The following is a 26,474-nucleotide window of genomic DNA, read 5'->3' as shown; positions in this document are numbered from 1 at the left end:
ATCTCTGATAGAATATATATCTAAAGGTGAATAAATTTAGCCATTTAAAAAAGGTGAGTGGGCAAGGGGCAGAGGGGGAGACAGGGGCATGGGATTAAGAGACACAAACCACTATGTATAAAATAGATAAGCAACACAAAATATTGTACAGCACAGGGAAATATAGCCATTGTTTTGTAATAACTTTAAATGGAATATAACTACAAAAATATTGAATCACTATGTTGTACACCTGAAACTAATATAATACTGTAAATCAACTACAATTTTAAAAATATACATAAAATGTTAAAAAAATAAAAGAGAAAGTGGGCTGCATTCAGATATTGGTAGAATTTTAGAAAATGAGGCTCTTTGCCCATTGGAGATATGAGCTAGTGCTCCAGGTATATACTTTAGGCCAAGCATTCTTTTTCTCTCAAGGGTGTTCTGCATAACCCCCTCCCCCATGTTCCTCTGGGAAGTTCTGGTTGGTAGAGCCCTTGATGACAAGCTTGTCTGTCTTCTTCCAACTCAGATTTGGCCAGGGGCTGGCTCAGAGCTCAGAGGAGCAAATCCAGGGATGCACCCAGATCCTCAAAGACCCACAGTGATAAGCATGACTATGGAGGTGCAGAGAAGAGAAAGGAAAGAGGGAAGAAGGGTGGGGGATCCCACAGGTCAGCACTACTTCTAAACCCACATGAGTTACTTTCCCTTTCTGCCACAGCATGAAATTAAATGTCTGTTGCCTCCTCTTAGGTCAACCAAGTGCTCACCCACAACCTCAGAGAGCCAAGGAACTCTCCTTGAAGAGGGCATTTCTCTCCCCAACCATGAAGTAACAGGCACTTTTACTGTCCTTCAATGTGCACTCTGCAGACAGCCTGAGATTGGGCTACGTTTTTAGCAAATGTGTCCTATGGTACACAAAGAATATGTGTTTTGTTGCTATGTCCCTCTGGCCTCTGTAATTCTTGGCTCATTTCCTAAAAGACTAGCAAAGCCATCCTGGCCCCTGAAGCTTCGAAATTCCAGTCCACCAGTCCCTGTACAACAGGGAGGCTGAGCTGTCCCCCAGGCCATCTGTCCAGCCAGCTGAGTCCCTTCCAGCTTTGTGGTCATCTCTTATTTCCGCCGAGGTGGGTGGGCAGGGGAGGGGCTAGAGTGGGGTTTAGACACGAGTCTGAGGGACAAGTCAGGAAGATAACCCATTGAAAAGAACATTAACAGTGTCTGGGTGGGAGCTCCCACTGGTGACCTCTTTCAAAATGACATGTGGCTGCCCTGAGCACTAGAAAATGGATTTCCAAAAACCCCAAGGCTGACACCAAATTTGTTTGACAACTCTCCACGTGTACCTCAGGGTTAAAAAGTAGAAATTCCAAGCCCTCTCAATAGCAAGGGAAAGACACTAGTCTTTCTTGTAGAATTCAGAGATTTGTTTTTTAGAAGTTTAAATGTAGGGTTTAAGTTTAAATGTAGGGTTGCTTTAGCCTTTAAATTCGGACTAAGATCATCACTTCATCCTGGAAGCCAACCCTGACCAGCTGACTCTTCCTTCAAGCTCTCTGCAGCCCACTCACCAGTCTAGGTTAGGTAGTCCTCCTCTTGCATTCAAAATCTCCCTTTTGAGTACTACTGTGATCCTTTCAACACTCATTTTTAATGACCTAGACTGTGAGCCCCCGACAGGGGGAGGAAGTTGGTATAACTCATTTTGAATTCCAATAACCCAGCACAGTAACTAGTAAGCAGCAGAGGATGGATTAAATGTTTGATGAATGAATAAATGAAGTCATTCTTTAGAATGGAACAATTCTAGAAGTGGCTAACAACCAAATGAATGCATGCAGCACTTCATTCTACAAATAATGATTTCTGAGATTTAAGAAACAGACGATCAAATTTCGAGCTAGAATTTGAAAAGGAGAATAAACACAGTACCTATTTTTTTTCTAGACCGAGGAGATATAATTAATAATTAATCTTTTTTTAATGGCTGGGAAGAAGTTCATGATTTGAGGACCTGCTGATGGTTTACAATGAATATCGATTTGGCCCGACTGAGAGCGTTTCCAGGGCAACAGCAGTTTTCAATCATGTCAAATTACAGCAGTTATCTCACTGGGTGTCAGTTTTCCTAAGAAGCTAATTGAAATTGAAAAACTATATCCTTAGGTCACAGTTTGACTTTGGTTTCATGCAATTTGTCAGACCAAAAAAGAGAGAGAAAAACCGGACGATCCTGGAAAATAATACAATGTCTAGATTTCGGAGAGAAGTCAGAGCCCATGCTGTGAGTTCTGGAGACCCTTTGGCCTCAAAACTGAGAGCAGCCCAGAGACCTGGGCGGGGGTATGTAGGGAGGATACCTGCGGTTCGTCCGGGGTGTGCACGAGTAAAACGTGGCGAAATAGGAAGGGGGAGGCACTGGCGGCACAAAGTCGTCAGGGTCTGGGATGCGTCTGTGTTCCTCCACTTCTTCTGCAGAAATCTGGGATTCATCCTAATTAAACAGCACCTCGGTTAGTCAACAGCTCAGGGAGAAAAGCAACGGATGACACGAAAAGGTCCGAGGGTGGGATCAGTGGAGTCACAGACACCCTGCCACCTCGCATGGACTTACGATGCAGGATCTTCTGGCTGCAAAGATCTGCAGGTAGCGAAGGGCGGCTGCCACCAAGCAGACGGTGGTGGTCAGGGCATTCAAGGCACACAGGGCGAAAAGGACTTTCTGGAACCAGGAAACAAGGACGCACCTGAGTACCTCAAAACTGAGGACCAGAATGCAACATAAAAACTTTAAAAAATAATAATAATACTGCCCCAAGGAAGACAAGACCCATGAGAAAATGCATGTAAAGGACTTAGGTGGTGTTTGGCTCATGCTAGGTGCCAAACAAACGCTGGTTATTATTAACACTGTCATGCAATAGTGTGTACTTCTTAATTTTAAAAACTTATCTTAGAAGATTCCTGTCCCGGGCAGACCTGGTAGTACCGTATTTCTTTTTGCATCAGAATCCTGTCTGGAAATATCCCTTCCAGGAAAGTACTGAATTTCTCTTCTGAAGTCAGTGTCCCCAGTGATAGCAAATCCCAACCTCCCCCCTCCCACAGACTCCCACCAGGACAGCACGCTGCTTAATTCGTGGCCACTGATTCTATTTCAGGAGCCACTGGCAGAGCTGCCCCGGGCACCCAATGAGGACAACACAGGGGGCAGGCTGGCCCGAGTGTCAACAGGGCTTGTCTCCTCTAAACACGTCTCAAAATAGCAGCAAAGCCAATTCCAAAAGTTTCTGTTGCCACAGTCCTGGCTGCTTAGCGAGGCTTTCCCCAAGCAAAGTCCTGGCTCAGAAAGTCTGGGAGTGACTCAGCTACCGAAAATCCAGAAGCCAACGAAAGAAGGCCATTTTCACATCCTCCAAAACTCAGAGAGCTGACAGCTTCTCTCTCTTTGCTTAGAGACTCCTCTTCCCCACAAGAAAATAAACCCAAAACAAAGATCTAAAGAAAGCCATCAGGGACGGACCATCCAAAATCTAATATCTCAGGGTTCACCAACTGAGCTTGTCACTCACTGGGCTAACAGACCTTAAGTCAGGACATGATTTTTATCCAATTCCCTAATAAAGGTTAACTTTGCATTTCTCTTCAGCTGGTATCATTTGTTTTTCATCTCTTTTGCTTAGTATAGTTGTGGCCTATTAAACAAGAGGTAGTGTCTTGAATTTCTCTTTTATTTTCTGGCCAATATATCTCCTTAGTCTATGTGTTTTAGAACGGCAGCACTCAACAGCCTACAGGATTCATTTAAGCCAACAAAGGAGCACTAGAACAATAACAAATGGGCATGGACTTTAGAGGTTCTGCTAAAACTACATCTTATACGTGTAGCTACATCATGGGTGTGAATGTGTGCATATGTGTGCATGCATATGTATATGTAAATTCACATACATACACATATACATGTGTATGCATTTAGGCTCCTTTACATTTTTTACTAGCTTATAATTCTTGAGCACAAATAAGCTATCCATTCATAACTTAAGAGAAACACAATGATCTGTGGGTTCTCAATTCTGTCTCTAGGTCACTGATAAGGAGTCTCTCATATCTGCTTTCAACAGGATTATTTGAAGGAGGTAAAAGAGGAGGAATATTTCAGGGAGCTTTGCCTTCCTTGGGGTCTCTGTGGTGTAGTTACTGGTGGGGGGTGGAATCTATTCCAGATACCTTGAGTAGAAGGTGAACAGCACTACAAGGCTGAACTGGGAAGAGTTTCAAGGCATTTTCTTTGTCTGTGCATTTGGCTGGTTGAAATTCTTCACAACAGAAGCAAATCTTGCCTTCACCGAAGTCCACCTTAAGGGGAAAAGGCAGAACAACAATTTAACTATTAAGTAAAAATACACAGGCCACACCATGGAACACCAATCCTACAGAATGAGATATGGCAGGGTTCAGTGTCAGGCAAAGTCTACATCAGTCAGGACAGCCTAGGGTATGCTGTGGTAACAACCAGCCCCAAAATTTCAGTGGCTCAATCAACCAAGGTTATTTCTTGACTACGCTACATGTGCACTGCAAGTCAGCAGAGGGCTCTGCTCATCATATTCCCTTAGGGACCGAAGTTGATGGAGCATCCACTATCTGAGGATTGAGGGTCACTATGCTAGAGATATGGAGAGCACATGATGAATTGCACATTGGCACTTAAAGCAGGTTTACAAGGTAAAAGGTAGGACACTCAGTTAAATTTGAATTCAGATAAACAGGTCATTCCTTAGGGTCAGTATGTCCCAAATATTGCATGAGATATGTTTATAGTAAAAAACGATTACTCTTTATTTGAAATTCAAATTTAATTTGGTGTCCTGTGTTTTCACTTGCTAAATCTGGTCACCCTAGCTTAAATCTTCCTCTTGGAAATGACACTCCTCACATGAGCTCAGTTTCATTTCCAAAGTAAATCATATGGCTCCACTTAATCCAAGAGGGCAAGGAAGTTCAATCTACCATGTTCCTGGAAGAAGCACAGGTCTATTTGGTGAACAGTAGCCCTAAACCATGGAGGCTTAAAGAGATCTCTTAGTTCACATCTTCAGTGTGTTCATAGATTCTAGTAGAAGTTTTCTTTTCTTTATTTGAAGTGATACAATTACTGATGAGTAATCTCATATATTTTTAGTGAGATGCTTTGCAAACTTTGGGTCACTTTTCCAAGTTTCCATTGAGTCAGGGTGGGAACATATGTACTAGCTGACTTGGGCTAATAAGACCCATAATTTGGGAGCAGAGGTTCATTCTTACTTGCTCTGCAGCTTGAGCTGTTAAAGTTGGCTATTCTATTTTGGCTAAAAAGAAAGGCCACACCTCTTTCATACTTGTTAAATTAAATAGGCGGCTTTGACTTCACTAGCTGCAAAATTCTTCAGGAATCTTTAAGAATGACTGAACATTTACAATGCTTTTGTTGCTTAACAAAAAAAAAAAAGCCTTTTTTCTCATTGAATTAAGATTCTTATCCTCTAGTCATAGTGGAAAATTTCATCGTATTTTCCATATTAGGAAGAAACTTAGTTCCTTCTAATATAAGTTGACTAGGAAGCCAAAGGGAAAAATTTGTACCACTGGATTACACAATTTTTGGTTTGGTTTTCTTTTTCTTTTGAACTGCAGTTTACATACACAAATCATAAGCATACCGTTCAAGGAATTTAGAGCCATGCATATACCTCTGTAACCCAAACCTTTATCAACATACAGAACATACCATCACCAGAGAAAATTCCTTCATGTCCCTTCCTATCGATCCCTGCCCACACCCTCCAAAGAGACAACCACTGTTTGGATATTTTTTCCATATCGATTAGTTTTGCCTCTTCCAGAATTCCATGAATCCTAGAACATTTTTTATTCCTTGTCCTTAAATCATATTGAAAGGGATGCATTACTAAAATAAACACTGATGTCCAGATTTTATATAAATTTTGCCTCTGATACAAAGAATTACAACTAGAGTTACCTCGATGGCCTCCATAATCTATCAATTCACAACCACTTTGGTTTCTGTCTTTTCCTAGTTTGTCCACAGAGACTGTTATCTCAGCAACATCCCCACACCTAGATCTACGACTCCACACACAAAGGCACAAGGCTGTTTCTATTTGAATTTTTCTTTCATTGTCTCACATTTTTGAAGGTACATCCTGCTGCTAATATCTAGATTCCTGGCTTCTAAAGGAAAACTACTGTGGACATTCAGACAGGACTTCCCTAGGCAGGAGGAGGGAACTATTCTTTCCCTCAGGGATCGCTGACTTTCTCTTGGCTGCTCTTCCATAGTTAATAATATCCTTACATCAGGCTAAATTCAGAAGGTAAATATTACTCCCAATGGGCTTCCTCCTTGAAAGTCTCCTGCTGAGAACTTCCTGTTTTAATATTAACAGCATTATTTAGTATAACAAAGAAGCACCTAATAGAGATGATTCATTCTTCTCATGTCTCCATTCTGTTCATGTACACAAGGCCCTCTCTCACCAAGCAGGAACCAAGCTCATGTTTTTCAATGCGACACAGTGCAATTTCCATTTCTTATATTGTATAAGCCTCAAGATCTTACCTGAGGACTTCACCTCCCTTAGGTAAGACTAGGTGTCATCTTACAAAGTACTCCCTTCCCACATGAGTCCATTCTTAATCCAAGGCATTATTTTAAGACAGAAGCCAATCCTGTGTGGGCCGCACATACACAGCTGCATTAGTCACACAACACCGGACATCCAAATATACAGAAACCTCAGCTCTCTAGAAACTTTGGATGGCAAAATTTTCCAGATAAGTGATAATTAATCCCTTTAAACAAAGGATCTTATCTGAAAGTTAATCACTATGCAAACAATAATGAATATCTATCACTGTGCCCAGCTGACATAAGAAAGCCCTGAGGCTTCATACAAAATGATTCTAGGCAACCGAGCCTTTTGTGTTCCTCATTCTTCCTGTTCCTGACCCTTCATCTGCCTTCTTAATCCCATCTGCCCAATATTTCTGAAAACATATTCTAACTTCTCTTCAATGTCTTTAACCATTTGCAAACAACCCTGTTCGAATCTCCCCATTCTTAAATGAAAAACATCCCTCTCTCATACTTGATGCTATTACCTGAAGCTGTCAGATCCTCTCCTTCCTCCCGTCATCAATCACTATTATGGCTCTCTATCCTAGCTGCACATTAGAATCTTCTGGGAAGTTTTCCCAAAAATGACGATGCCATCTTTAGCAACTAGGGAACTGCAAATTAAAGTAACGATGAGATCTCAACTTAGCCCCATCAGACTGGCAAAAAATTAGAGAGTAACACTTGTTGTAGGTAGAGGGTTACTGGTAGAAATGTAAGTTAAAGCTCTTTAATAAAGGAACTGTCCATACATTTTAAATTAAATATACTTATTCCCAACCACTTCGGAAAACTGTTGAGCAGTTTCTTTTAAAGTTAGACATACATTTACCACATGGCCCAGCAATTCCATACTTATGTATTTACTCAAGAGAAATGAAAACAGGCCCCCCAAAAAACATTATACAAAAATGTTCACAACAGCTTTGTTCATAACACCCCTAAACTGGAAACAACCCAAATGCCCATCAACAGGAGAACTGATAAAACCAATTGTGCTATTTTTATACAATGAAATATTGCCCTGATTAAAAAAAAAGAGAGAGAGAAGGGAAGATCAAACAACTGATATGACCCAAAAACATGGATGAATCTCAAAAACATCATGCTGAGCTAAATAAGTCAGACACAAAAAGGTACATACCACATGACTCCACCTGCATGAAGTTCAAGAACAGGCAAAACTAATCTATGGTGAAAGAAACTGGAACACTGGTTGCCTATGAGAGAGTTGAGACTGCCTGAAAGAAGACAGCAAATAACTTTCTAAAGTGATAAAAATGCTCTAGATTTTGTCTGGGGTGTATACATGAGTGTATTTGTCATGATGAATGTATACTTTGGTCAAAACTTAATGAACTGCACACTTGAGATCTGGTCATTTAGCTATAGATTTTATCTCAGTTTTTTTAAAAAAAATGGATAGAATCATCAAATGGTTGAAAGTGCTACAAAAAAGAATGAGACAAACAGAAGAACAATCCTTGTCCTGGGAGCCTACTCCACTTAGGTCACAGCCCCGATGGAGATCTGCAGGATAGTATTCATAGCAGTACTGCTTCTATCTGTCAAAACCCAAACCACAACAGACAACAAGAAAATAGAGAACTGACTTGTTCAAAGGAAAAAAGGGTGTTAGACTGTACCTAATACATCTTTAAGTGAGAAAAACAATATGCAGGGAAGTGGATACAAAAGCTCCCATTTCTGAAGAATAAGTCGTGAACAACCCCACCTCATACACATCTACGTAAGGTTACATGAGCATGAAACAAGGAAATCCCCCAGCTTGTTACCGTGGGCTCAGGGTGACTGGTGTAGATGGCGAGGCAAAGAGGGAAGGAGAGCATCCCTTCCTCAGAAAGACTCCACTTGCCAAATATGTTCCCTAATGAAAAACAATTACAATATGGTCCTGTTGATGAAAAATTAGGTGTGTTTTTATCCATAAAGACATGCAAAAAACCTGTCAAATGGTTAACTATGATGTCCCCAGATAGTGAGATTTCAAATGATTTTTGAGTTCCATCCTACACTTTTATGGCTTGTCCAATTATATAATCAGAAACAATCCCAGAGTTCGTTTTGTGGTGGGAAAAATTTTTAATTAAAAATACACTTTAAAACTTAAAAAAATACTGATGCTAAGACCCCCACTCCAGGGCAGTTGAGAATCTCTGAGTATGGGGCCCAAGTCTGGGTATTCTTTAAAAAGTTCCAGGCTTCCCTGGTGGCGCAGTGGTTGAGAGTCTGCCTGCCAATGTAGGGGACGCGGGTTCATGCCCCGGTCTGGGAGGATCCCGCATGCCGCGGAGCGGCTGGGCCCGTGAGCCATGGCCGCTGAGCCTGCGCGTCCGGAGCCTGTGCTCCGCAACGGGAGGGGCCCCAACAGTGAGAGGCCCGCGTACAGCACAAAAAAAAAAAAAAAAAAAAAAAAAACCCAGGTGATTCTAACAGGGAGTCAGGGTAGAGAAGCACAGAATTTCTCAGAAGAGTCAACCATATAGACCCAACAGTGATCTAACCACTCAGGCTAACTAACTACTAACTAACCACTGCCCCTGGAATCCTCTCCTCTCCTGGCTTCGACCCACTCCCTTTATTTATTTATTGTTCAAGGCTCATCTCAAATACCTATGTTCCAGGTATCCTTTTCCCGTCTTCCCAAGAGTAGAAATCCTTCTTCTTTTGCACCCCCAGAGCACTGTGTCTCACTCTGATGGCTGATCACAGACTCCCTTGCTTTGCAGTTGGGCATTTATTCATTCCCTCAACAAACACTGATCAAGCACCTGCCATGGTTATCCCACTCCTCTAGCTACGTGATAAACGTCTAGGTCAGAAATGATGTCTGACTTTTATTTCTACTATCTGCAGTTTCTAGCATGGAGTCTTGCATATAATAGATGCTACTCTTTTATCGAACTATCTTTTAAAATATTATGACTTTTCACTTCTAGCCTGTGTCTGTTCTCTTTGCCCCTTACAATTTTCTGTGTAATTAGTAACAGGAAGAACAAACCTTGTTTAAAATTTATTTTCTGGGGACTCTATGTATGTAAAGAAGTCTGTGGGAGGTGCTGTTGAAAACTCCCAAGAAAATACAGAGCCAGACACCGTCCTCAGGAAGATTCCAGACCAGTAGAAGAGAGAAGAAAGGTGTATGAATACCTTTAGTCCAAAAAAGGAAAGAGAAATACTTCAGAGATGTACAGATAGGAATTCTGGAAGATTACCTTCCCTGGGGATCAGGGAGTATTTCCTTAAGAAGATCATCGGTGAATGAGGCTTTAAAAGGCTGACACCATTTGGATGAACAGGGAAGTAAGGGACAGGGAATGGTCGGGGGAGAGACAGCATTGTCAGAAACAGGAAAGTAGGGCAGGAGCCTGGGTAATGACATGCAGGCTTGGGCTCCATTACAGGGAGTGTGAGTTGCTGCAGCAGGAGAGCAGGATGAGGGCAAATGATACAGGGCCTTAAAAACCAGAAGACACTGTGAGCCTGTGCTTCCAAAACTTACGCTTATTAAGTGAGGGAATGACAAAAATCAAAGAAATTTGTGAAGGGTTTTTAAGGAAGAGCAATAGGTTTTTAGTGAGTCCAGGAGGAGCCTTCCTATCTGGGAGGGCCATGAGTCTCACTGCAAGGACCTGGTCACAGTGTTTTGAGCAATGTGGCAGCCTTCTTCACTTGCATCCTGCTGGTTTTGAAAGGGCGAGATTGCCATGGAACCAAGTTCCAAATAGATGAGGTTTACTACAACCTGTAAAGAGTCCACTTCTTTTGCTTTGTGCCACAGGGAGATATTTGTTACAGAAAAGTCCTCTTAAAAAGTTCAGAGATGGCCAACAATTCCACCTTCCGGGCATATATTCCAGAGAACTGACCCATTTCCGTGGCAGCATTGTTCACAATAGCCAAAAGGTGGAAAGAACCCAAGTGTCCTCCGATGGGTGAAGGGTAAACAAAATGTGTCCTGTATATACAGTGGAATATTATCCAGCTTTAAAAAGGAAGGAAATTCTGATACCTACTACAACATGCGTACATATTGAGCATGTTATGCTAACTGAAATAAGACAAATACTGTATGATTCCACTTACATCTGGTAACAAGAGCAGTCAAATCCACAGCGTCAGAGAGTGGTTGTTGGGCTTCCCTGGTGGCGCAGTGGTTGAGAGTCCGCCTGCCAATGCAGGGGACATGGGTTTGTGCCCCAGTCTGGGAAGATCCCACATGCTGCAGAGCGGCTAGGCCCGTGAGCCATGGCCGCTGAGCCTGCATGTCCGGAGCCTGTGCTCCGCAACGGGAGAGGCCACAACAGTGAGAGGCCCGCGAACCGCAAAAAAAAAAAAAAAAAGAAAGAGTGGTTGCTGGAGGCCAGGGGGAGGAGGGGATGGGAAGAGTTCTAGAGATCGGTTACATAACAATGTGAATGTACTTAACACTACTGAATGGTTAAGATGCTAAATTTTTTGCTATGGGTATTTTACTACAACAGTTAAAAATCAGGAAAAAATAGAAATTGACGTAGTACAGGTCCATAACCTCTTATCCACAATTCTGAAATCCAAAAAGCTCTGGAAACCAAAAATTCTGGATTACATTCTGTTGTCCAGACTCCACTGGGACGCTACAGAATAAACAGTATATGCGTCACATTTATCTTCTAAAAATTGTAAAAACTCTGAATGCTGAAACACACCTGGCCTCCAAAGGTTTCAGATAAAGGACTGCTGACCTAAATTCTGATAATATCCATTTTTCCTCTTTAGATGAGAGCAGATAGATATTGATTGTGGACAACTGATCCATCTATTCACTAACTAATGATGCATTTTATTACTGTGGTTCTGGGGTTCTCCTAGCTGGCCCCTGCTTTGGGAAAAAAAAATTGACAACCTGAGTAAAATACTTAGCAGGAAGCTCTTTGTTTTGTTTTCCTGCTTCCTTTTACCAACTTCAGGTTTCATTTTAAGATGCTGCCTGGTCCTGGGTGTTGCCAGCCACACACTGGCACCCGGGAAAGCCGGGCAGGCCAGGGTCGGCCCAGGTGCACAGTGATGATTCAGAACTGCTTACCAGATCACACCTGGGCACACTGGACACGAACTGGGCCCCTTGGCAGCCTAGGATAAATCCGGCTAAATTCAGGAGGACACACACCACAGAGAGCAGCACAAAGAGGTTCACCTGAAACAGCAAGAGAAGAAGCAGTTAGAAAAAAGACCATGGGTAAATTCAGAGATAGTTTTGTCTGAGTAAAAAACTCATATTCTTTCCCTAGAGGAAACATTAAAAAAAGTCAGAACAATGTTTTTAATGTACAAACTTTTTTTTTCATTTTTTAGAATGTTTTAAATTGTGCTGAGGAATGTCCCTGACCCTCAAGTCTTCTCAGTTTCCAGTCCCTATTTTTCTTGCTCTTTGCAAATGAGGGAGTTCTGTTAGCTGTACACTACTTTAAGCCATGGCTATTTCCTCCTTGAGCCATTGTTATTTCTTTCCGACTTTTACAGGATCATGGTAACTAGACAAATGGAGAATTCTAGAATATAAGTGGAACCCAGGAAAATCAAGGAGCTCAGAGCCATTACCAGACAGAAATCACAGTATGTGTGAAAATAAAGATAAGTCTTTTTTCAGTTCCAAGCAGTGTTGGTACTAAAGAAAAGGTGTGCAGTGATCTTCCATGTACTTGTATCCAAAGTCAAATATTACAAATATTACCCTAAATGATTAAGAATTGACAGAAATCAACCAAGAAGCCAGTATTTACTTAGGGCAAATTAGAGACTACAAAGGCTTTTCAACCTGAGAACTCTGATTATTGTCAAAATCAAACCTTAATGTAAATATAAAAGACTGGAGCTAATGATTATCAGTGTTAGAACCAAGCATCATTTCAGGTAGCTGATATGTCAGAATCGGCTGGCAAATGAGTTCACACGTGAACTCTACTACAGAAAGCTCATCCTTTATTGCTGGTATTCCAAGAAGCTTGAAAGTATCTCCCCAGACCCAGGTTATGAGTCAATATTTAGTATCACATGATGCCACTTTTCTTCAGAGGAATTCTTCCTTCCTCTCCAAGAGGAGCATATGAATTATAAATACCAAGTGACTCCAGGAATCCAGACCCTTGCTGGACTTGACTGAAGACTCTTTCCTGACCAATGAACAAGGCGACTCATTTTTCACTGAGGAATCTGGCTTCTGCTTCTCTCCTTTTTTGTTAATTTGTAAAAGGACTATGTGCCCTGCCATCAAATCTTGAGGAAAAAGCTGGAAGCAGCTACTGTGTTACTGTTTCCCAGGCTAGATTCTTCCAGGTCTGTAGTACTTGACTTGCACTGTGCCCCCTTGCAAGAGCCCCCTCTTGCACTGCCAAAGTTTTTTGGGAAATGAGAATGCATAATTGGCAAAAGACAGGACACGGTCTTCTAACGTGGGCTTCTTTTATGCCCTGGCAGTAGCTACTCAAAGAGACCTAATACATCTGGAAACTTCACACCCAGCAACACAATTATTGTTACTATGGGGAAATCTTGAACTTGCCTTTAGAAATTTTTTTTAATGCAATATCAGATGCCTTAAAAAGAAAACATGGTTATAATCCTTATGCCTACCAGCCCACCACTAATCTTCATAACTGAAAATTAGCAGCATCAGATATAGAATGGATGAGAGTCCATTATCCAACACTGGACCCCAAATCTCTCCATTAAAATCTTAAATCCAGCTCATCAAAAGACACCATTAAGAAATCAATATAGGATTTCCCTGGTGGTGCAGTGGTTAAGAATCTGCCTGCCAATGCAGGGGACACAGGTTCGAGCCCTGGTTCGGGAAGATCCCACACGCCGCGGAGCAACTAAGCCGTGCACCTCAACTACTGAGCCTGTGCTCTAGAGCCCACGTGCCACAACTACTGAAGCCCACGTGCTTAGAGCCTGTGCTCTGCAACAAGAGAAGCCACCACAACGAGAAGCCCGCGTGCTGCAACGAAGAGTAGCCCCCCACTCATGGCAACTAGAGAAAGCCCACACACAGCAGCGAAGACCCAACGCAGCCAAAAATAAAAAATATATATATAAGCTTTTTTTTTAAAAAAAAAAGGGTAGTTGCCTGTTTTAGGGAGAAAGCGTGGAGCGAGGGGACTGACTGGGAAGAGATAAGGGAATTTTCTGGAGTGATAAAAATGTTCTATATCTTGTTTTGGGTATTGGCTACATGGGTGTATCCAACTGCTAAAACTTAGCTAACTGAATACTTATGATCTGGGATTTATATAAATTATATTTAATATATATTTTTCAAATAAAGAAGAGAATCCTGAGTTCAGCTGCCAAGACAGGAGTGTGAGATCATATAGTGAATATGATCTACTTCTAAAACGTCAGAACAAAAAAAACAAGATGAGAGAAGGCCCCAGGGATTCACTGTATGGTGGGCTTGGCTTCTCTCCTACACTGGAGGGGCTGCTAATGAGAAGTTAAAGCCGCAGCACCAGAATGCCGCCCTGCAAACCCCAGAATGAGGACGTGGGCCAAGGCACACAGGCTGTGTACAAAATAGCCATGCACTGTTCCCCAAATTTATCCTTAAATTTGGCTTTTTTATTACTATTATTAAAACTCTGGCCAAACATTGGCCAAATGATCATCTAATTACAGTAAGTCCCCTACATACAAATGAGGTCCGTTCGGAGAGCGTGTTGGTAAGTCCGATTTGTTCATAAGTCCAGCAGAGTTAGCCTAGGTACCCAACTAACACAATCAGCTGTATGGTAGTGTACTGTAATAGGTTTATAATACTTTTCACACAAATAATATATAAAAAACCAACCAACACAAAAAATAACGAAAACTTTTTTTTTTTTTTTGCTGTACGCAGGCCTCTCACTGTTGTGGCCTCTCCCGCTGTGGAGCACAGGCTCCGGATGCTCAGGCTCAGCGGCCATGGCTTACGGGCCCAGCCGCTCCATGGCATGTGGGATCTTCCCGGACCAGGGCACGAACCCATGTCCCCTACATTGGCAGGCGGACTCTCAACCACTGCACCACCAGGGAAGCCCAAGAAAACATTTTTAATCTTACAGCACAGTACCTTGAAAAGTACAGTACAACAGCGGCATACAGGGGCTGGCATTCAAGTGAACAGGCAAGAAGAGTTACTGACTGGAGGAGGGAGAGGAGGTGGGAGACGGTAGAGCTGAAGGATCGTCAGCAACAGGAGACGGAGGGCAAGCTGCCATTTCACTCATGCCTGAATGCATGTTCGCATCTTTGAAAGTTCTCAACTTGAAGGTTCATAGGTAGGGGACTTACCGTACTCTAGTGTAGACCACTGTGGTATATATCAGACATGGCAGATATTAGGATACCAAGCATATCTCTTTCAGAGGTTGGATCAGGCTCAACCGTACAAAATATTGGAGTTATAAGGGGTTCAGGATATACAGGGACCTTCAGAATGGACCCCTCTGGCTTTCACCTAGTTATAATGGTATAACATCCAGGACTCAAATATGCATCCGAACCATCACCAGATGGCATCCCCTTAAACAGAAGACAGTGAAAAATCAGCTACTAGTAAAGAACATCATAGTCACAAAGCCCACACAGCTATACCTGGAAAAGGGAAGAATTTCTCATATTTTCTTCTATTGTCATCATTCTTGCCTTTAAAAAAATCATTGCAGGTGATTTGAGTTTCTCTCTGTGGAAGACACCAGAATTTGGGATCAGGCTTTCCCCTTGCTTGCTGTGATATCTTAGACAACCTCCATGAAACTCACTTTTCTCATCTGTTAAAAAGGTCTATTGTCCTACTGGGAGAAAATATTTGCAAATGATGCAACTGACAAGGGCTTAATTTCCAAAATAAACAAATAGCTCATACAACTCAACAATAACAACAAAATAACCCAGTTGAAAAATGGGCAGAAGACCTAAATTGACATTTCTTCAAAGAAGACATACAGATGGCCAACATATGCATGAAAAGATGCTCAACATTGCTAATTATTAGAGAAATGCAAATCAAAACTACAATGAGGTACCACCTCACACCGGTCAGAATGGCCATCATCAAAAAGTCTACAAACAATAAATGCTGGAGAGGGTGTGGAGAAAAGGAAATCCTCCTACATTGTCAGTGGGAATGTAAATTGGTGCAGCCACTATGGGAAACAGCATGGAGGTTCTTCAAAAAACTAAAAACAGAGTTGCCATATGATCCAGCAATGCCACTCCTGGGCATATTCTGGACAAAACTATAAATCAAAAAGATACACGCATCCCTATGTTCATAGCATCACTATTTACAATAGCCAAGACATGGAAGCAATCTAAATGTCCATGGACAGATGAGTGGATAAAGAAGATGCGGTACATATATACAATGGAATATTACCCAGCCATAAAGAAGAATGAAATAGTGCCATTTGCAGCAACATGGATAACCTAGAGATTACCATAAGTCAGAAAGAGAAAGACAAATACCATATGATATCACTTATCTATAGAATCTAAAATATGACACAGGGCTTCCCTGGTGGCTCAGTGGTTAAGAATCCGTCTGCCAATGCAGGGGACACAGCTTTGAGCTCTGGTCCAGGAAGATCCCACATGCCGCGGAGCAACTAAGCCCACGCACCACAACTGCTGAGCCTGCGCTCCAGAGCCCATAAGCCACGAATACTGAGCCCACGTGCCACAATTACTGAAGCCTGCATGCCTAGAGCCCGTGCTCCACAACAAGAGAAGCCACCACAATGAGAAGCCCACGCACCACAATGAAGAGTAGTCCCCACTCCCCGCAACTAGGGAAAGCCTGCAGCAGCAACGAAGACCCAACACAGTCAAAGATAAATAAATAAATTTATTTAAAAAAATAAAATAAAGTGAAATAAAATATGACACAAATGAACTTACCTACGAAACAGAAACAGGCTCACAGACATAGAGAACAGAATTGTGGTTGCCAAGGGGGAGCGAGGGGGAGGGAGAGATGGATTGGGAATTTGAGATTAGCAGATGTAAACTCAATATTATACACATAATGGATAAACAAGGCCCTACTGTAGAGCACAGGGAACTATATTCAATATCCTATGATAAACCATAATGGAAAAGAATATGAAAAAGAACGTGTATATATGTATAGCTGAATCATTTTGCGGTACAGCAGAAATTAACACAACATTGTAAATCAACTATACTTCAACAAAATAGGTTAAAAAAAAAGTCTATCATCCTAGGTACCTCCCAAGATTAATGAGAGACTCACACAAAATGATGTATATGAAAATCTTCTGTATCCCACAAAATGCTAGGCAACCAGTTTTACTATTACTAATAATAGGCATTTCCTCTTTAGGGGAGCAGCTTTTTATTATAAAACGAATTTCACTCGGTCTGATACCAGCACCTTGCATCTTACACTTGTGATGCACCTGAATTTGTGGCAGATGGAAAGGATATATACAAACTGTAAAAATGATCTGTAGGTATACTGTTTCCAAAACTTTTCCATAATTCTGAGACCTGCTTTAGGAACTCACTCCACCACGCTGACCATTGTCACGTGTGTGGGGTGTCTCCTGTTGACCCCTCCAGATCCTCTCTCTACTCTTCACTCCATCCCCTCCTCCCAGGGAGACTGACCCGCGGACCGTATCACTGGGGCTCCTTTGCCCTCTGGTGGCTGGTTTGGTTCAGCCAATGGGGAGGCCTGGCAGAAGATCCAAGGGAGGGAGGAGAGTGAGGCTGGGGTGTTTTTCTCCTGGTTCCCTCTCTGCAGCCTCAGGATGGCTGTGTCCCTCATGGAAAGCCACAGGTCCTCTCAAGGTCTCAAGGGGTCTCTCTGTACATGATCCCGACTTCCAGATTCTGACCACTGTTCTCCCATCAGGACTAGGGATGGTAACAGCTTCACTGTCCCCAACACCCTGCTCAGACCTTTGTGAACAGGCCCTTAATTAACTGCTTGTCAAGTTACAGTTTTATTGTCATCTATGTTTTACCAAGACCTTGACTAATAACAACTTCTCTATAAAATTTTTCCTTACATTTAACCTAATTTTTTTCTGCTCTTTAAGCTTAGCTCCTATTGTTCTCACTTCAAATTCAACATTACTTGTTCAATGAAGTGAACCCCATGGGTTACAGTCCCTGAATTCTACTGAAGCCAATTCATCACTGGGTTTTACCATCAAGAAAAAGAAAAGCCCAGAGTTGATGGAGAGATGTCTTCCTAGAACTTGTACTTTAGACATGAAAGACAGTGGGACTCAGAAAGTAGAGAGCTTGCCTCACTGCAGCCTGTGGCTTTTAAGGGTAAAATGCAAAATCCAGGATCCAAAGAGCTGGTCCTCTCACAAGGACAGGCAACATGAGTTAAGCCTTTTATGTTTTTGGTTTTATTGTTACTAACTTGAATCATGAATATCTTCTGATACTTATATACCCGGTAGCTTGACACAAAAGGTATGTTTTTCAATTGAGTATTTGGAATTCACCTTGACACTGATCTCTTGCAACTGTGCCCCGAGTTCATTCCAGGTCTCAATTAAGTGACCCAATAAAACAATGTCTGGGGAACCTGAAGCTATCCAAGAAGAAGCATCACCTTCAGTTTGCCCATTCCTACCTGCTAAGAAAGTTCCTCATAATCTCCATCACATAACATCATTAAGTAATTATGCCTATCACAGCTTGGTATTGATGAGTGTGTTTTTTGATACAAGATTTCATTCTCTAAATAGACTGACCTTTCCCTGCTGCTTAAGGACTTTCACTTTGCTTTTTTACTTCCCTACTGCTCCAAGCTCAAGATGCATCTGAAAAGTCAACTATGTATGTTTAAATAAACAGTTCCAGTAATTGTGTGAAGGTAGAGTAGCTTAAAAATGAATGAGTTTAGTGAATTGAGCTTAAGCATTTAGTTCTACTAATTCCTGAAAACCCATTAAAATGGCAATAAATGAAATATTTTAAATGCAGAAATCCATAAGGACAGAGAGAACAGAAAAATGGCAGTACAATTTTAGAAGTTAGAAAACCAGTGGGCAAGCATAAATGGACTCAGTGGTCCTGAGAAAACTCAATCTCCTACAACAGCAATGAGGAAAGCCAAAACAGCAGAATTTATTCCTCAGAATCTCCAAATGTTCAGAAATGGGTGGCAGCAGATACCTCTGGATATGAAAGTGAGGCTAGAAAAGGACTGATTGTGAGTCTAAGAAACAATTAGAAAATGGCACAACCACTATGGGGAACTATTGGCAGTTTCTAATAAAGTTAAATATCTACCACCCTATGACCCAGCAATTCATTTTTAGGTATATACATTAGTGTATATGCCTAGAAAAATACATGTACAAGAATGTTCATAGCGACTGGTTCACAATAGCCAAAAACTAGAAACAATCCAAACGTTTAAGAATAGGAGAACAGACGAACAAATTGCAGTACACTCATAAATGAAATAAAACCCACTGCTGTGGTTTGAATGTTTGTGTCCCCCAAAATTCGTAAATTGAAATCCTAATCCCAAAGCGATGGTATAGGAGCTGGGGCCTTTGGGAGGTAATTAGGTCATGAGGGCAGAGTCAGTGGGCAAGCACAAATTGACTCAGTGGTCCTGAGAAAACTGAATCCTACAATAGCAAGGAGGAAAGCCAAAACAACAGAATTTATTCCTCATGAATGAGATTAGTGAACTTGTGTATGTGTGTGTATTTTTTTCTATTTAAATATCAAAAGCTTGCCAAATTCTTTCCTTTAGAAACTTCTCAAAAACTTTTAATTCAAAAAATACTACCTACTGCCTCAGAATCCTTTTCTTTCACACTTTCTTCTTTTAATTTCCCAAGAAAATATCACTGCTACCCATTTAGTCACTATGCCTTTTTTCCCCCACAGGCACTCTTTGGATACTGCTCAAAAATAAACGAAAAACAGAATACACTTTTCTCCAGTGGGGCACCAAAACATAGGTGGTCTTAAATATTACTGAATGAATGAATCAATCAATCAATGAACAAATGAAAGAAAATTGATTCTTATTATAAACACTACATGGAGGTATCATACATCCTTACTAATATTCTTCAACATATACAGACAGGCCCTGAAAGGCAAACACCAGATTAACTCTCACTGCTTGCATGAAAATGGCTACTGCTACTGCTCCTGGTGGGAACTCACCATTTCCTGGGGCATGAAGATGGGACTTCTGTCCCATCCCTTTGTAGGAAGGAGTGGGGGTGGTGGGTGAGTGGGTGGAAGAACAAAGCACCCAGTCCTTAGAATTCAGGTTACATTTTCCCACTGAAACAAGAACATTCTGTGATCTGGCTGGGAACGTGACCAACATTCTAACATATATGTTCTCAGAGACAAGAAGTCCAAGCTCCAAACCACTGATCAGTCACCGGTTAATAAGACAAATGTCATAGGACCCATGACAATGAACATAACCACTTATTTGACTCTTAACATTTACAATTTTAATTCAGTTTGGAGAAGCATGTTAATACAAAGGTGTAGAATCCTGAGCAAAGTTATCTGAATACAACACCAATGACACCAGGAAAAAAAATTGAAGACAAGACACCAAACTAAAACCTTTCTGAACTAGTTTAGCAAAATGAATCTTCTGATAGACCGCTCAGCACCATGGCAACCAACAAAACATAGTAAATCACAGCGACTCACAAAGCCCAGCCTCCTGCTGCTCTAAAGCCGTTTAGGGAGCTCACACATGCGCTGACTTGGTTTGCCAGGGCGCCTTTAATCCTCAGATCCCAAGGGAACCTGCTCCTGGGCTTCACTCCCTTGACATCTTTTAAACTTCTTCCAGAAGCTTGACAGATATATTACCAACGTCCAGACTGGTTCTCCCTGCCAACAAGCCAAACACAGGCCCGTGGCTGTGAACAGAACCAGCTGTCTCTCTTTTCTCTCAGAGATGTTTAAGTGTCAGATTTACTCATGTTATGGCTGTCCCAGATTTTCTTTTTATAAAATATTGAAAGTGTAATAACAGTTATTTTGAATTCCTTTTTCAACAGTAGTGAAGGGCTTCTTCCTCTCCCCACCAGAGTGAGACACACATTTTCACTAGTTTGGGACACAGCTTCAAGGTGAGCTGAAAGCACTTATAACTGAGAGGTGCAAATTCCTGAGGAAAATATACAAATCTCAGGGTATTTTCAAGGCTCCAGCTTGTGAGAGGAAATTCTGCCTTACCTGGGGTCCTCCCTGCCCTGTTCTCTTGCAGATCCCCCATCCCCCAGGGCGGCCTTTCAGCACATTGCACCCCTCATTTCTCAGGAAAGTGACTCTTCTCATGACCCAGGCAATCAGGAGTAGCAGAGAAGGGGGCGTCCTCATCATGTGTCTGGCTCCATAATTCCCTGGTACAACTTAGGCAGCTCTGCCACTCTAAATTAATACATTCTCATCAGGAATGTGGCAGAGGACCAGGAGGAAAATATCCTAATGAGAGTCTCAAGAGAAATAATCAGAGGATGACATGACACAGGGGATGTACTCTTCGAACAAGCTGAAAGGGTCAGGAACGTGGTCTGCTCTGCCCCTGGGGAATAAGGTGGCAGAAGTCAGTTTGGATTTGAAGATAAGAAAGGCAGCAGAAAGTTTTAAGCAAAATTGCAGATCTATGATTCTTAAGACTTCACGTTCCTTCTAAGTTATTCTTCTCTTTCACCTGTGCATCTCTACTCTTCGTTCTTTCCCTGCTTCTAGCCCCTTCTCCACTGCTCTTAATTTCTCAAGGTTCAGCAAATTAGAGAGTCAGATCTTATGACTTCCCAACAATGAAGAACGAGGCTCTTGAGAAACTATCCAGAGCCAACAGTCCTCAAAGACAGCTGCCATCAAGTCCTTCCCTCTGTACTTTACAGGCTGTTCCTCACGTCAAGAGGTGAAGACTAATACATACAATGGAATATTATCCAGCCTTAAAAAGGAAGTACTGACACGTGCTACAGCACGAATGAACCTTGAAAACAGTATGCTAAGTAAAATAAGCCAGATACAAAGGACACATATTGTATGACTGCAATTATATGAGGTCCCTAGAGTCATCAAACTCCTAGAGACAGAAAGCAGAATGGTAATTACCAGGGGAGAATGGGGAGTTATGGTTGAATGGGTGCAGAGTTTCTGTTGGGGATGATGAAACAGTTCTGGAAATGGATAGTAGTGATGGTGGCACAGCGTTGTGAATGTACTTAATGTCATTGAACTGTATACATTTAAATGTTAAAATTGTAAAATTTAAAATATGGGGCTTCCCTGGTGGTGCAGTGGTGGAGAGTCCGCCTGCCGATGCAGGAGACATGGGTTCATGCCCCGGTCAGGGAAGATCCCACATGCCGTGGAGCGGCTGGGCCCGTGAGCCATGGCCACTGAGTCTGCGCGTCCGGAGCCTGTGCTCCGCAACGGGAGAGGCCACAACAGTGAGAGGCCCGCGTACTGCAAAAAAAAAAAAAAAACAAAAAACAACAAACTTAAATATGTAGATTTTACTCACAAAAGAAAAAAAAAAAAGAGGAAAAGAGGTAGAGTCCAATTTCCAATTCCCCTCCCCTTGATTCTAAGGTGGTCTTGGGAACTTGTTTGACTAAGAGAATGTAGCAGGAGTGACATTCTGGTACATCCAGGCTAGACGGTAAGATGACGCCTGGGCCACCTGGGCCTTTTGGAACACTCATTACAGACAGTCCCTCTCAGAACCCAGTCTCCATGCTGGGTGGCTGTTACAGGAGGAGGTCACATGTCCATGCTCTAGTTAACAGCCCTTGCTGGGCTCCCAGCCGTGTCTTTTATATATATGTACTGAAATATTGAAGGAGGAAATGTGAAGGCTGGGATTTATGTGAAAACAACACAGTGGTAAGGGAGAAGAGAAATGGATGGTTAGGGGTGTAGGGGAGACAAGCTTGAACATGTGTAGCTGGGCAATGAGTACAAGGTGGGGGGTTGCTGTGTTTCTCTCACATTAAGAGTATATTTGGGGCCTCCCTGGTGGCGCAGTGGTTGAGAGTCCGCCTGCCGATGCAGGGGATACGGGTTCGTGCCCCGGTCTGGGAGGATCCCATATGCCGCGGAGCGGCTGGGCCCATGAGCCATGGCCGCTGGGCCTGCACATCCGGGGCCTGTGCTCCGCAACGGGAGAGGCCACAACAGTAAGAGGCCCGCATACCGCAAAAAGAAAAAAAAAAAAAAAAAGAGTATATTTGAAATTTCCCATATCAAAGGAAGAGGAGGAGGAGGAGAGGAAGGAGGAAGAAAAGGAGGAGAAGGGAAGGAGATGCGGGGGGAGAGAAGATAAAGAAACCAACTGGACTCATCTCTTCACAAAGTCAATTCCTGGAAGAAGAAAAAAAAAAGTGGCAGGAAGAGTATTCTAGAATACAGAAGACTAAAGAGACAGAATAGTCAAATAAAATGACTGAACCTTGACTGGGTCCTGGATTTTGAAGAACAGAACAGGGTCACATAGGAGTATTCACTTTTGAATGATCCGTCAAGCTGTACACATATACATACACAAATATGCACAAATCATACTTCAGTTGAAAAGCTTTTTGATGAATAAAAAATTATATAACATTTTGGAATAATTGGGAAAGTTTAAATATGGGCTGAATATTAGATGACACTAGGAAATTACAAATAATTTTCTTACTTATGATAATGTTATTATAGTGAGGTAGAAGAATGTCTTATTTTTAGGAGATGCCTCCTAGAGCATACAGGGGTGAAGTACCATGAAGTCTGAAACTTTGAAATACTTCAATGTAAAATATTTATATATAAACATAGCAAGTAAGGCAAAACATTAAAAGCTATTGAATCTAAGTGGAAGGTATATGAGAATTCATTATTTACTCAACTTTTCTGTAAGTTTGAGAATTTTCATAATAAAACATTAAAAAAATATTGAAGAGGCTTTTGCAGGTGCAAAAGTAACAAGAAGCAGAAGCATGTGCCCACCAGCTATTACTAATGAACTTCTTTATAAAAGAGCTGAGTTATGTGCCTGGGGATACAGGGGTCCTGGTGGAATAGTCCCTCCAAGTCAAGTCTTCTTTTTGGTATAACAGAGTCATCTACTTCTCTCAAGCACACCTTAAAATAAAGCCTATCCATCACGAAGGCCCGCTCACCTGCACAGAGCTCCCAGCAATCCTCCCACCCCTTAACAGACAAGCCTGCTGTGGAAACAGACCCACAAAAGCAAGGGTAGTGATTAAGAACATGGACTCTAGATAGAAACCACCTGAAATTGCAACCCAACTCTGTCACTTCTAGCTGTGTGACCTTGGGCAAATTACTTAACCTATCTGTGCCTTGGTTTCCTCAGAATGAGGATACTAATAACATCTTATAGGATTAGTGGGTGCATCTTACTTATGTGTTTACTATTGTTTACTATTACTACTGTTTACTATTATTTACTATTACTATTCTTATTATAAATTATTACAAACATTAAAAATATTACCAACCTAGTTCTTCAGTCACAACTAGAATTTATGAATAATCAAGGAACAACAGACATTCAAAAATCTAACAGCACCAAACAAGAAGGACCAAGATGTCAACCAGAACTACTGACCCCCATGGAGGAAACACTGATTACTCAGAGAATAGAAAAGAAAAAGACAAAGAAATAAAAAGTATAAGACTTTGAAAAGTTAAGAAACAAAGATGATCAATTCAAGAGGTCCAACATCTAACTATGAGATTTTCTAGAAAAATAGAACAGAGCAAATGGAGGGAAGGAAATAATCAAAGAAACAGCAAAGAAAATTGCTTGGTGTTGAAGAAAGACACGTCTTCAAATTTTAAAAAACTCAAATACTCAACGGAAAAATAGTCAAAAAGTATGAAGGAAACAAGACCCACACCTAAATATACCTTCATGTAATTTCAGAAGACTGTCAGAAAAATTATCTGAAACTTGGAAATGGGCAAAAGAGATTATTGGGTATTCCATTTACTTATTTAGTTATTTGATTGGCTATTTTATAACTCTGTAGAGGCAGAGTTTAAGTTGCAGATTTTTTTTTCAGTAAAGATGGAAATAAATTCTGTCCAATGGAACAGAAAACCTCAAAAGTTACTGTTTATGGCTCTGCTGGACATCAACCAGTTTTGTATCTATCCCAGTAATCTCCTCCTAACATCACCTATAAATACTTAGCTCCTCAAATGTTCTTTGAACCAGTTTTCCCTCATTACTGACACATGTTCATTTTATATTTGCCTAAAAGTCATGATTTTATCTTTTTGAAAATTAAACTTTATCAATACGAAGATAAAGAAAAGATCCTAAAAGCTTCCAGATAGAAAGAAAGGGGCTACCCACTAAGGAACAAGAATCAGGTCAGCATCAGTGACAGAAGTCATCAAGCACTGCCTTCAAGTTTTGGAAGGAAAATCATTTTGAACCCAAAATTCTATATATAGCCAAACTATCATTCAAGTGGGAGGGCAAAACAAAGACACATCAAGACATTCAAACCCTTAGAGAGCTCGTTTCCCTCATATTCTTCATGAAAACTTTTATTTGAGAATATTCTCTGGCAAAATGAAAAAGGAATTCAAGAAAAAAGAATGCATGAGGCTTGAGATCTAAGAAACAATGGCTCTAATCCAAGAATACCAAGAAAAGAAATATTTAGATGACATCTGTATAGGAGACCTAGAAAACAGTTAAGTCCAAACTGGAATAGGAAGTTAATAGTCTTAGAAATGTCCAAAGGAGAAAGTGAAACAACTAGCAAAAAGTATGATTAAGAAGCTAGATAGGGCTTCCCTGGTGGTGCAGTGGTTGAGAGCCCGCCTGCCGATGCAGGGGACATGGGTTCGTGCCCCGGTCCGGAAAGATCCCACATGCCGCTGAGCAGCTAGGCCTATGAGCCATGGCTGCTGAGCCTGCGCGTCCGGAGCACCGCAACGGGAGAGGCCACAACAGTGAGAGGCCCACGTACCGCAAAAAAAAAAAAAAAAAAAAAAAAAAGAAGCTAGATAAGTAAAACTCACACTTAGAGTCAGCTGATTTTCAACAAGGGTTCCAAGATAATTCAATGAGGAAAAAACAGGCTCTTCAACAAGTGGCGCTGGGACAACTGGATATCCACCTGCAAAAGAATGAACTCGAACCACTGACACACTGTATGCAAAAATTAACTCAAAATAGATTATAGACCTAAGTATAAGCTAAAACAATCAAACTCCTAGAAGAAAATATAGGAGTAAATCTCCATGACCTTAGATTAGACCAGCCTTCTTAGATATGACAGAACAGCAACAAAAGAACTTCATGAAAATTAAGAACTTTTGTGCTTCAAATGACACCACAGAAAAAGTTGAAAGACAATCCATACAATGAGAGAAAATATTTGCACACCATATATCTGATAAGGGACTTGAAAAGGGAAATTGGATAATTTTGTTAGTTGTGATAACGTTACTATGGTGAGGTATGGTGAGGCAAAGGATCTGAATAGACATTTCTCCAAAGAAGACATGCAAATGACCAGTAAACACATGAAAATTCTCAACATCAAATCAAAAACACAATGAGATACCACTTCACACCCATAAAGATGGCTATAATTAAAAATAAAATAATAAGTACTGGCAAAGATTCAGAGAAATTGGAACCTGCATACACTGCTGATGGGAATGTAAAATGACACAGTTGCTTTGGGAAACTGTTCTTCAAAATGTTAAACTTGGAGTTACTATATGA

The 26,474-nt window shown here is 41.3% G+C and overlaps 1 protein-coding gene across 2 annotated transcripts in view; it reads right to left on the bottom strand.

The window, feature by feature from the left end:
• ENTREP1 (endosomal transmembrane epsin interactor 1) overlaps positions 1–26,474 on the bottom strand; it is a 61,625-nt gene that overhangs the window by 12,161 nt on the left and 22,990 nt on the right. For both annotated transcript variants that reach the window (XM_082606162.1, XM_082606163.1), the window contains 4 exons: positions 11,760–11,870; positions 4,225–4,353; positions 2,609–2,716; positions 2,355–2,488 (listed from right to left, as the gene is read on the bottom strand). In XM_082606162.1, the coding sequence (XP_082462288.1) occupies positions 2,355–2,488; positions 2,609–2,716; positions 4,225–4,353; positions 11,760–11,870 (482 nt within the window). The remainder of the gene's footprint in view (positions 1–2,354; positions 2,489–2,608; positions 2,717–4,224; positions 4,354–11,759; positions 11,871–26,474) is intronic.

This window comes from Mesoplodon mirus (assembly GCF_964341445.2).
Source record: "Mesoplodon mirus genome assembly, chromosome: 1".
Lineage (NCBI taxonomy): Eukaryota > Metazoa > Chordata > Mammalia > Artiodactyla > Ziphiidae > Mesoplodon > Mesoplodon mirus.
The sequence above is the reverse complement of the archived record's forward strand: the minus strand, read 5'-3'. Positions and strand labels throughout refer to the sequence as shown.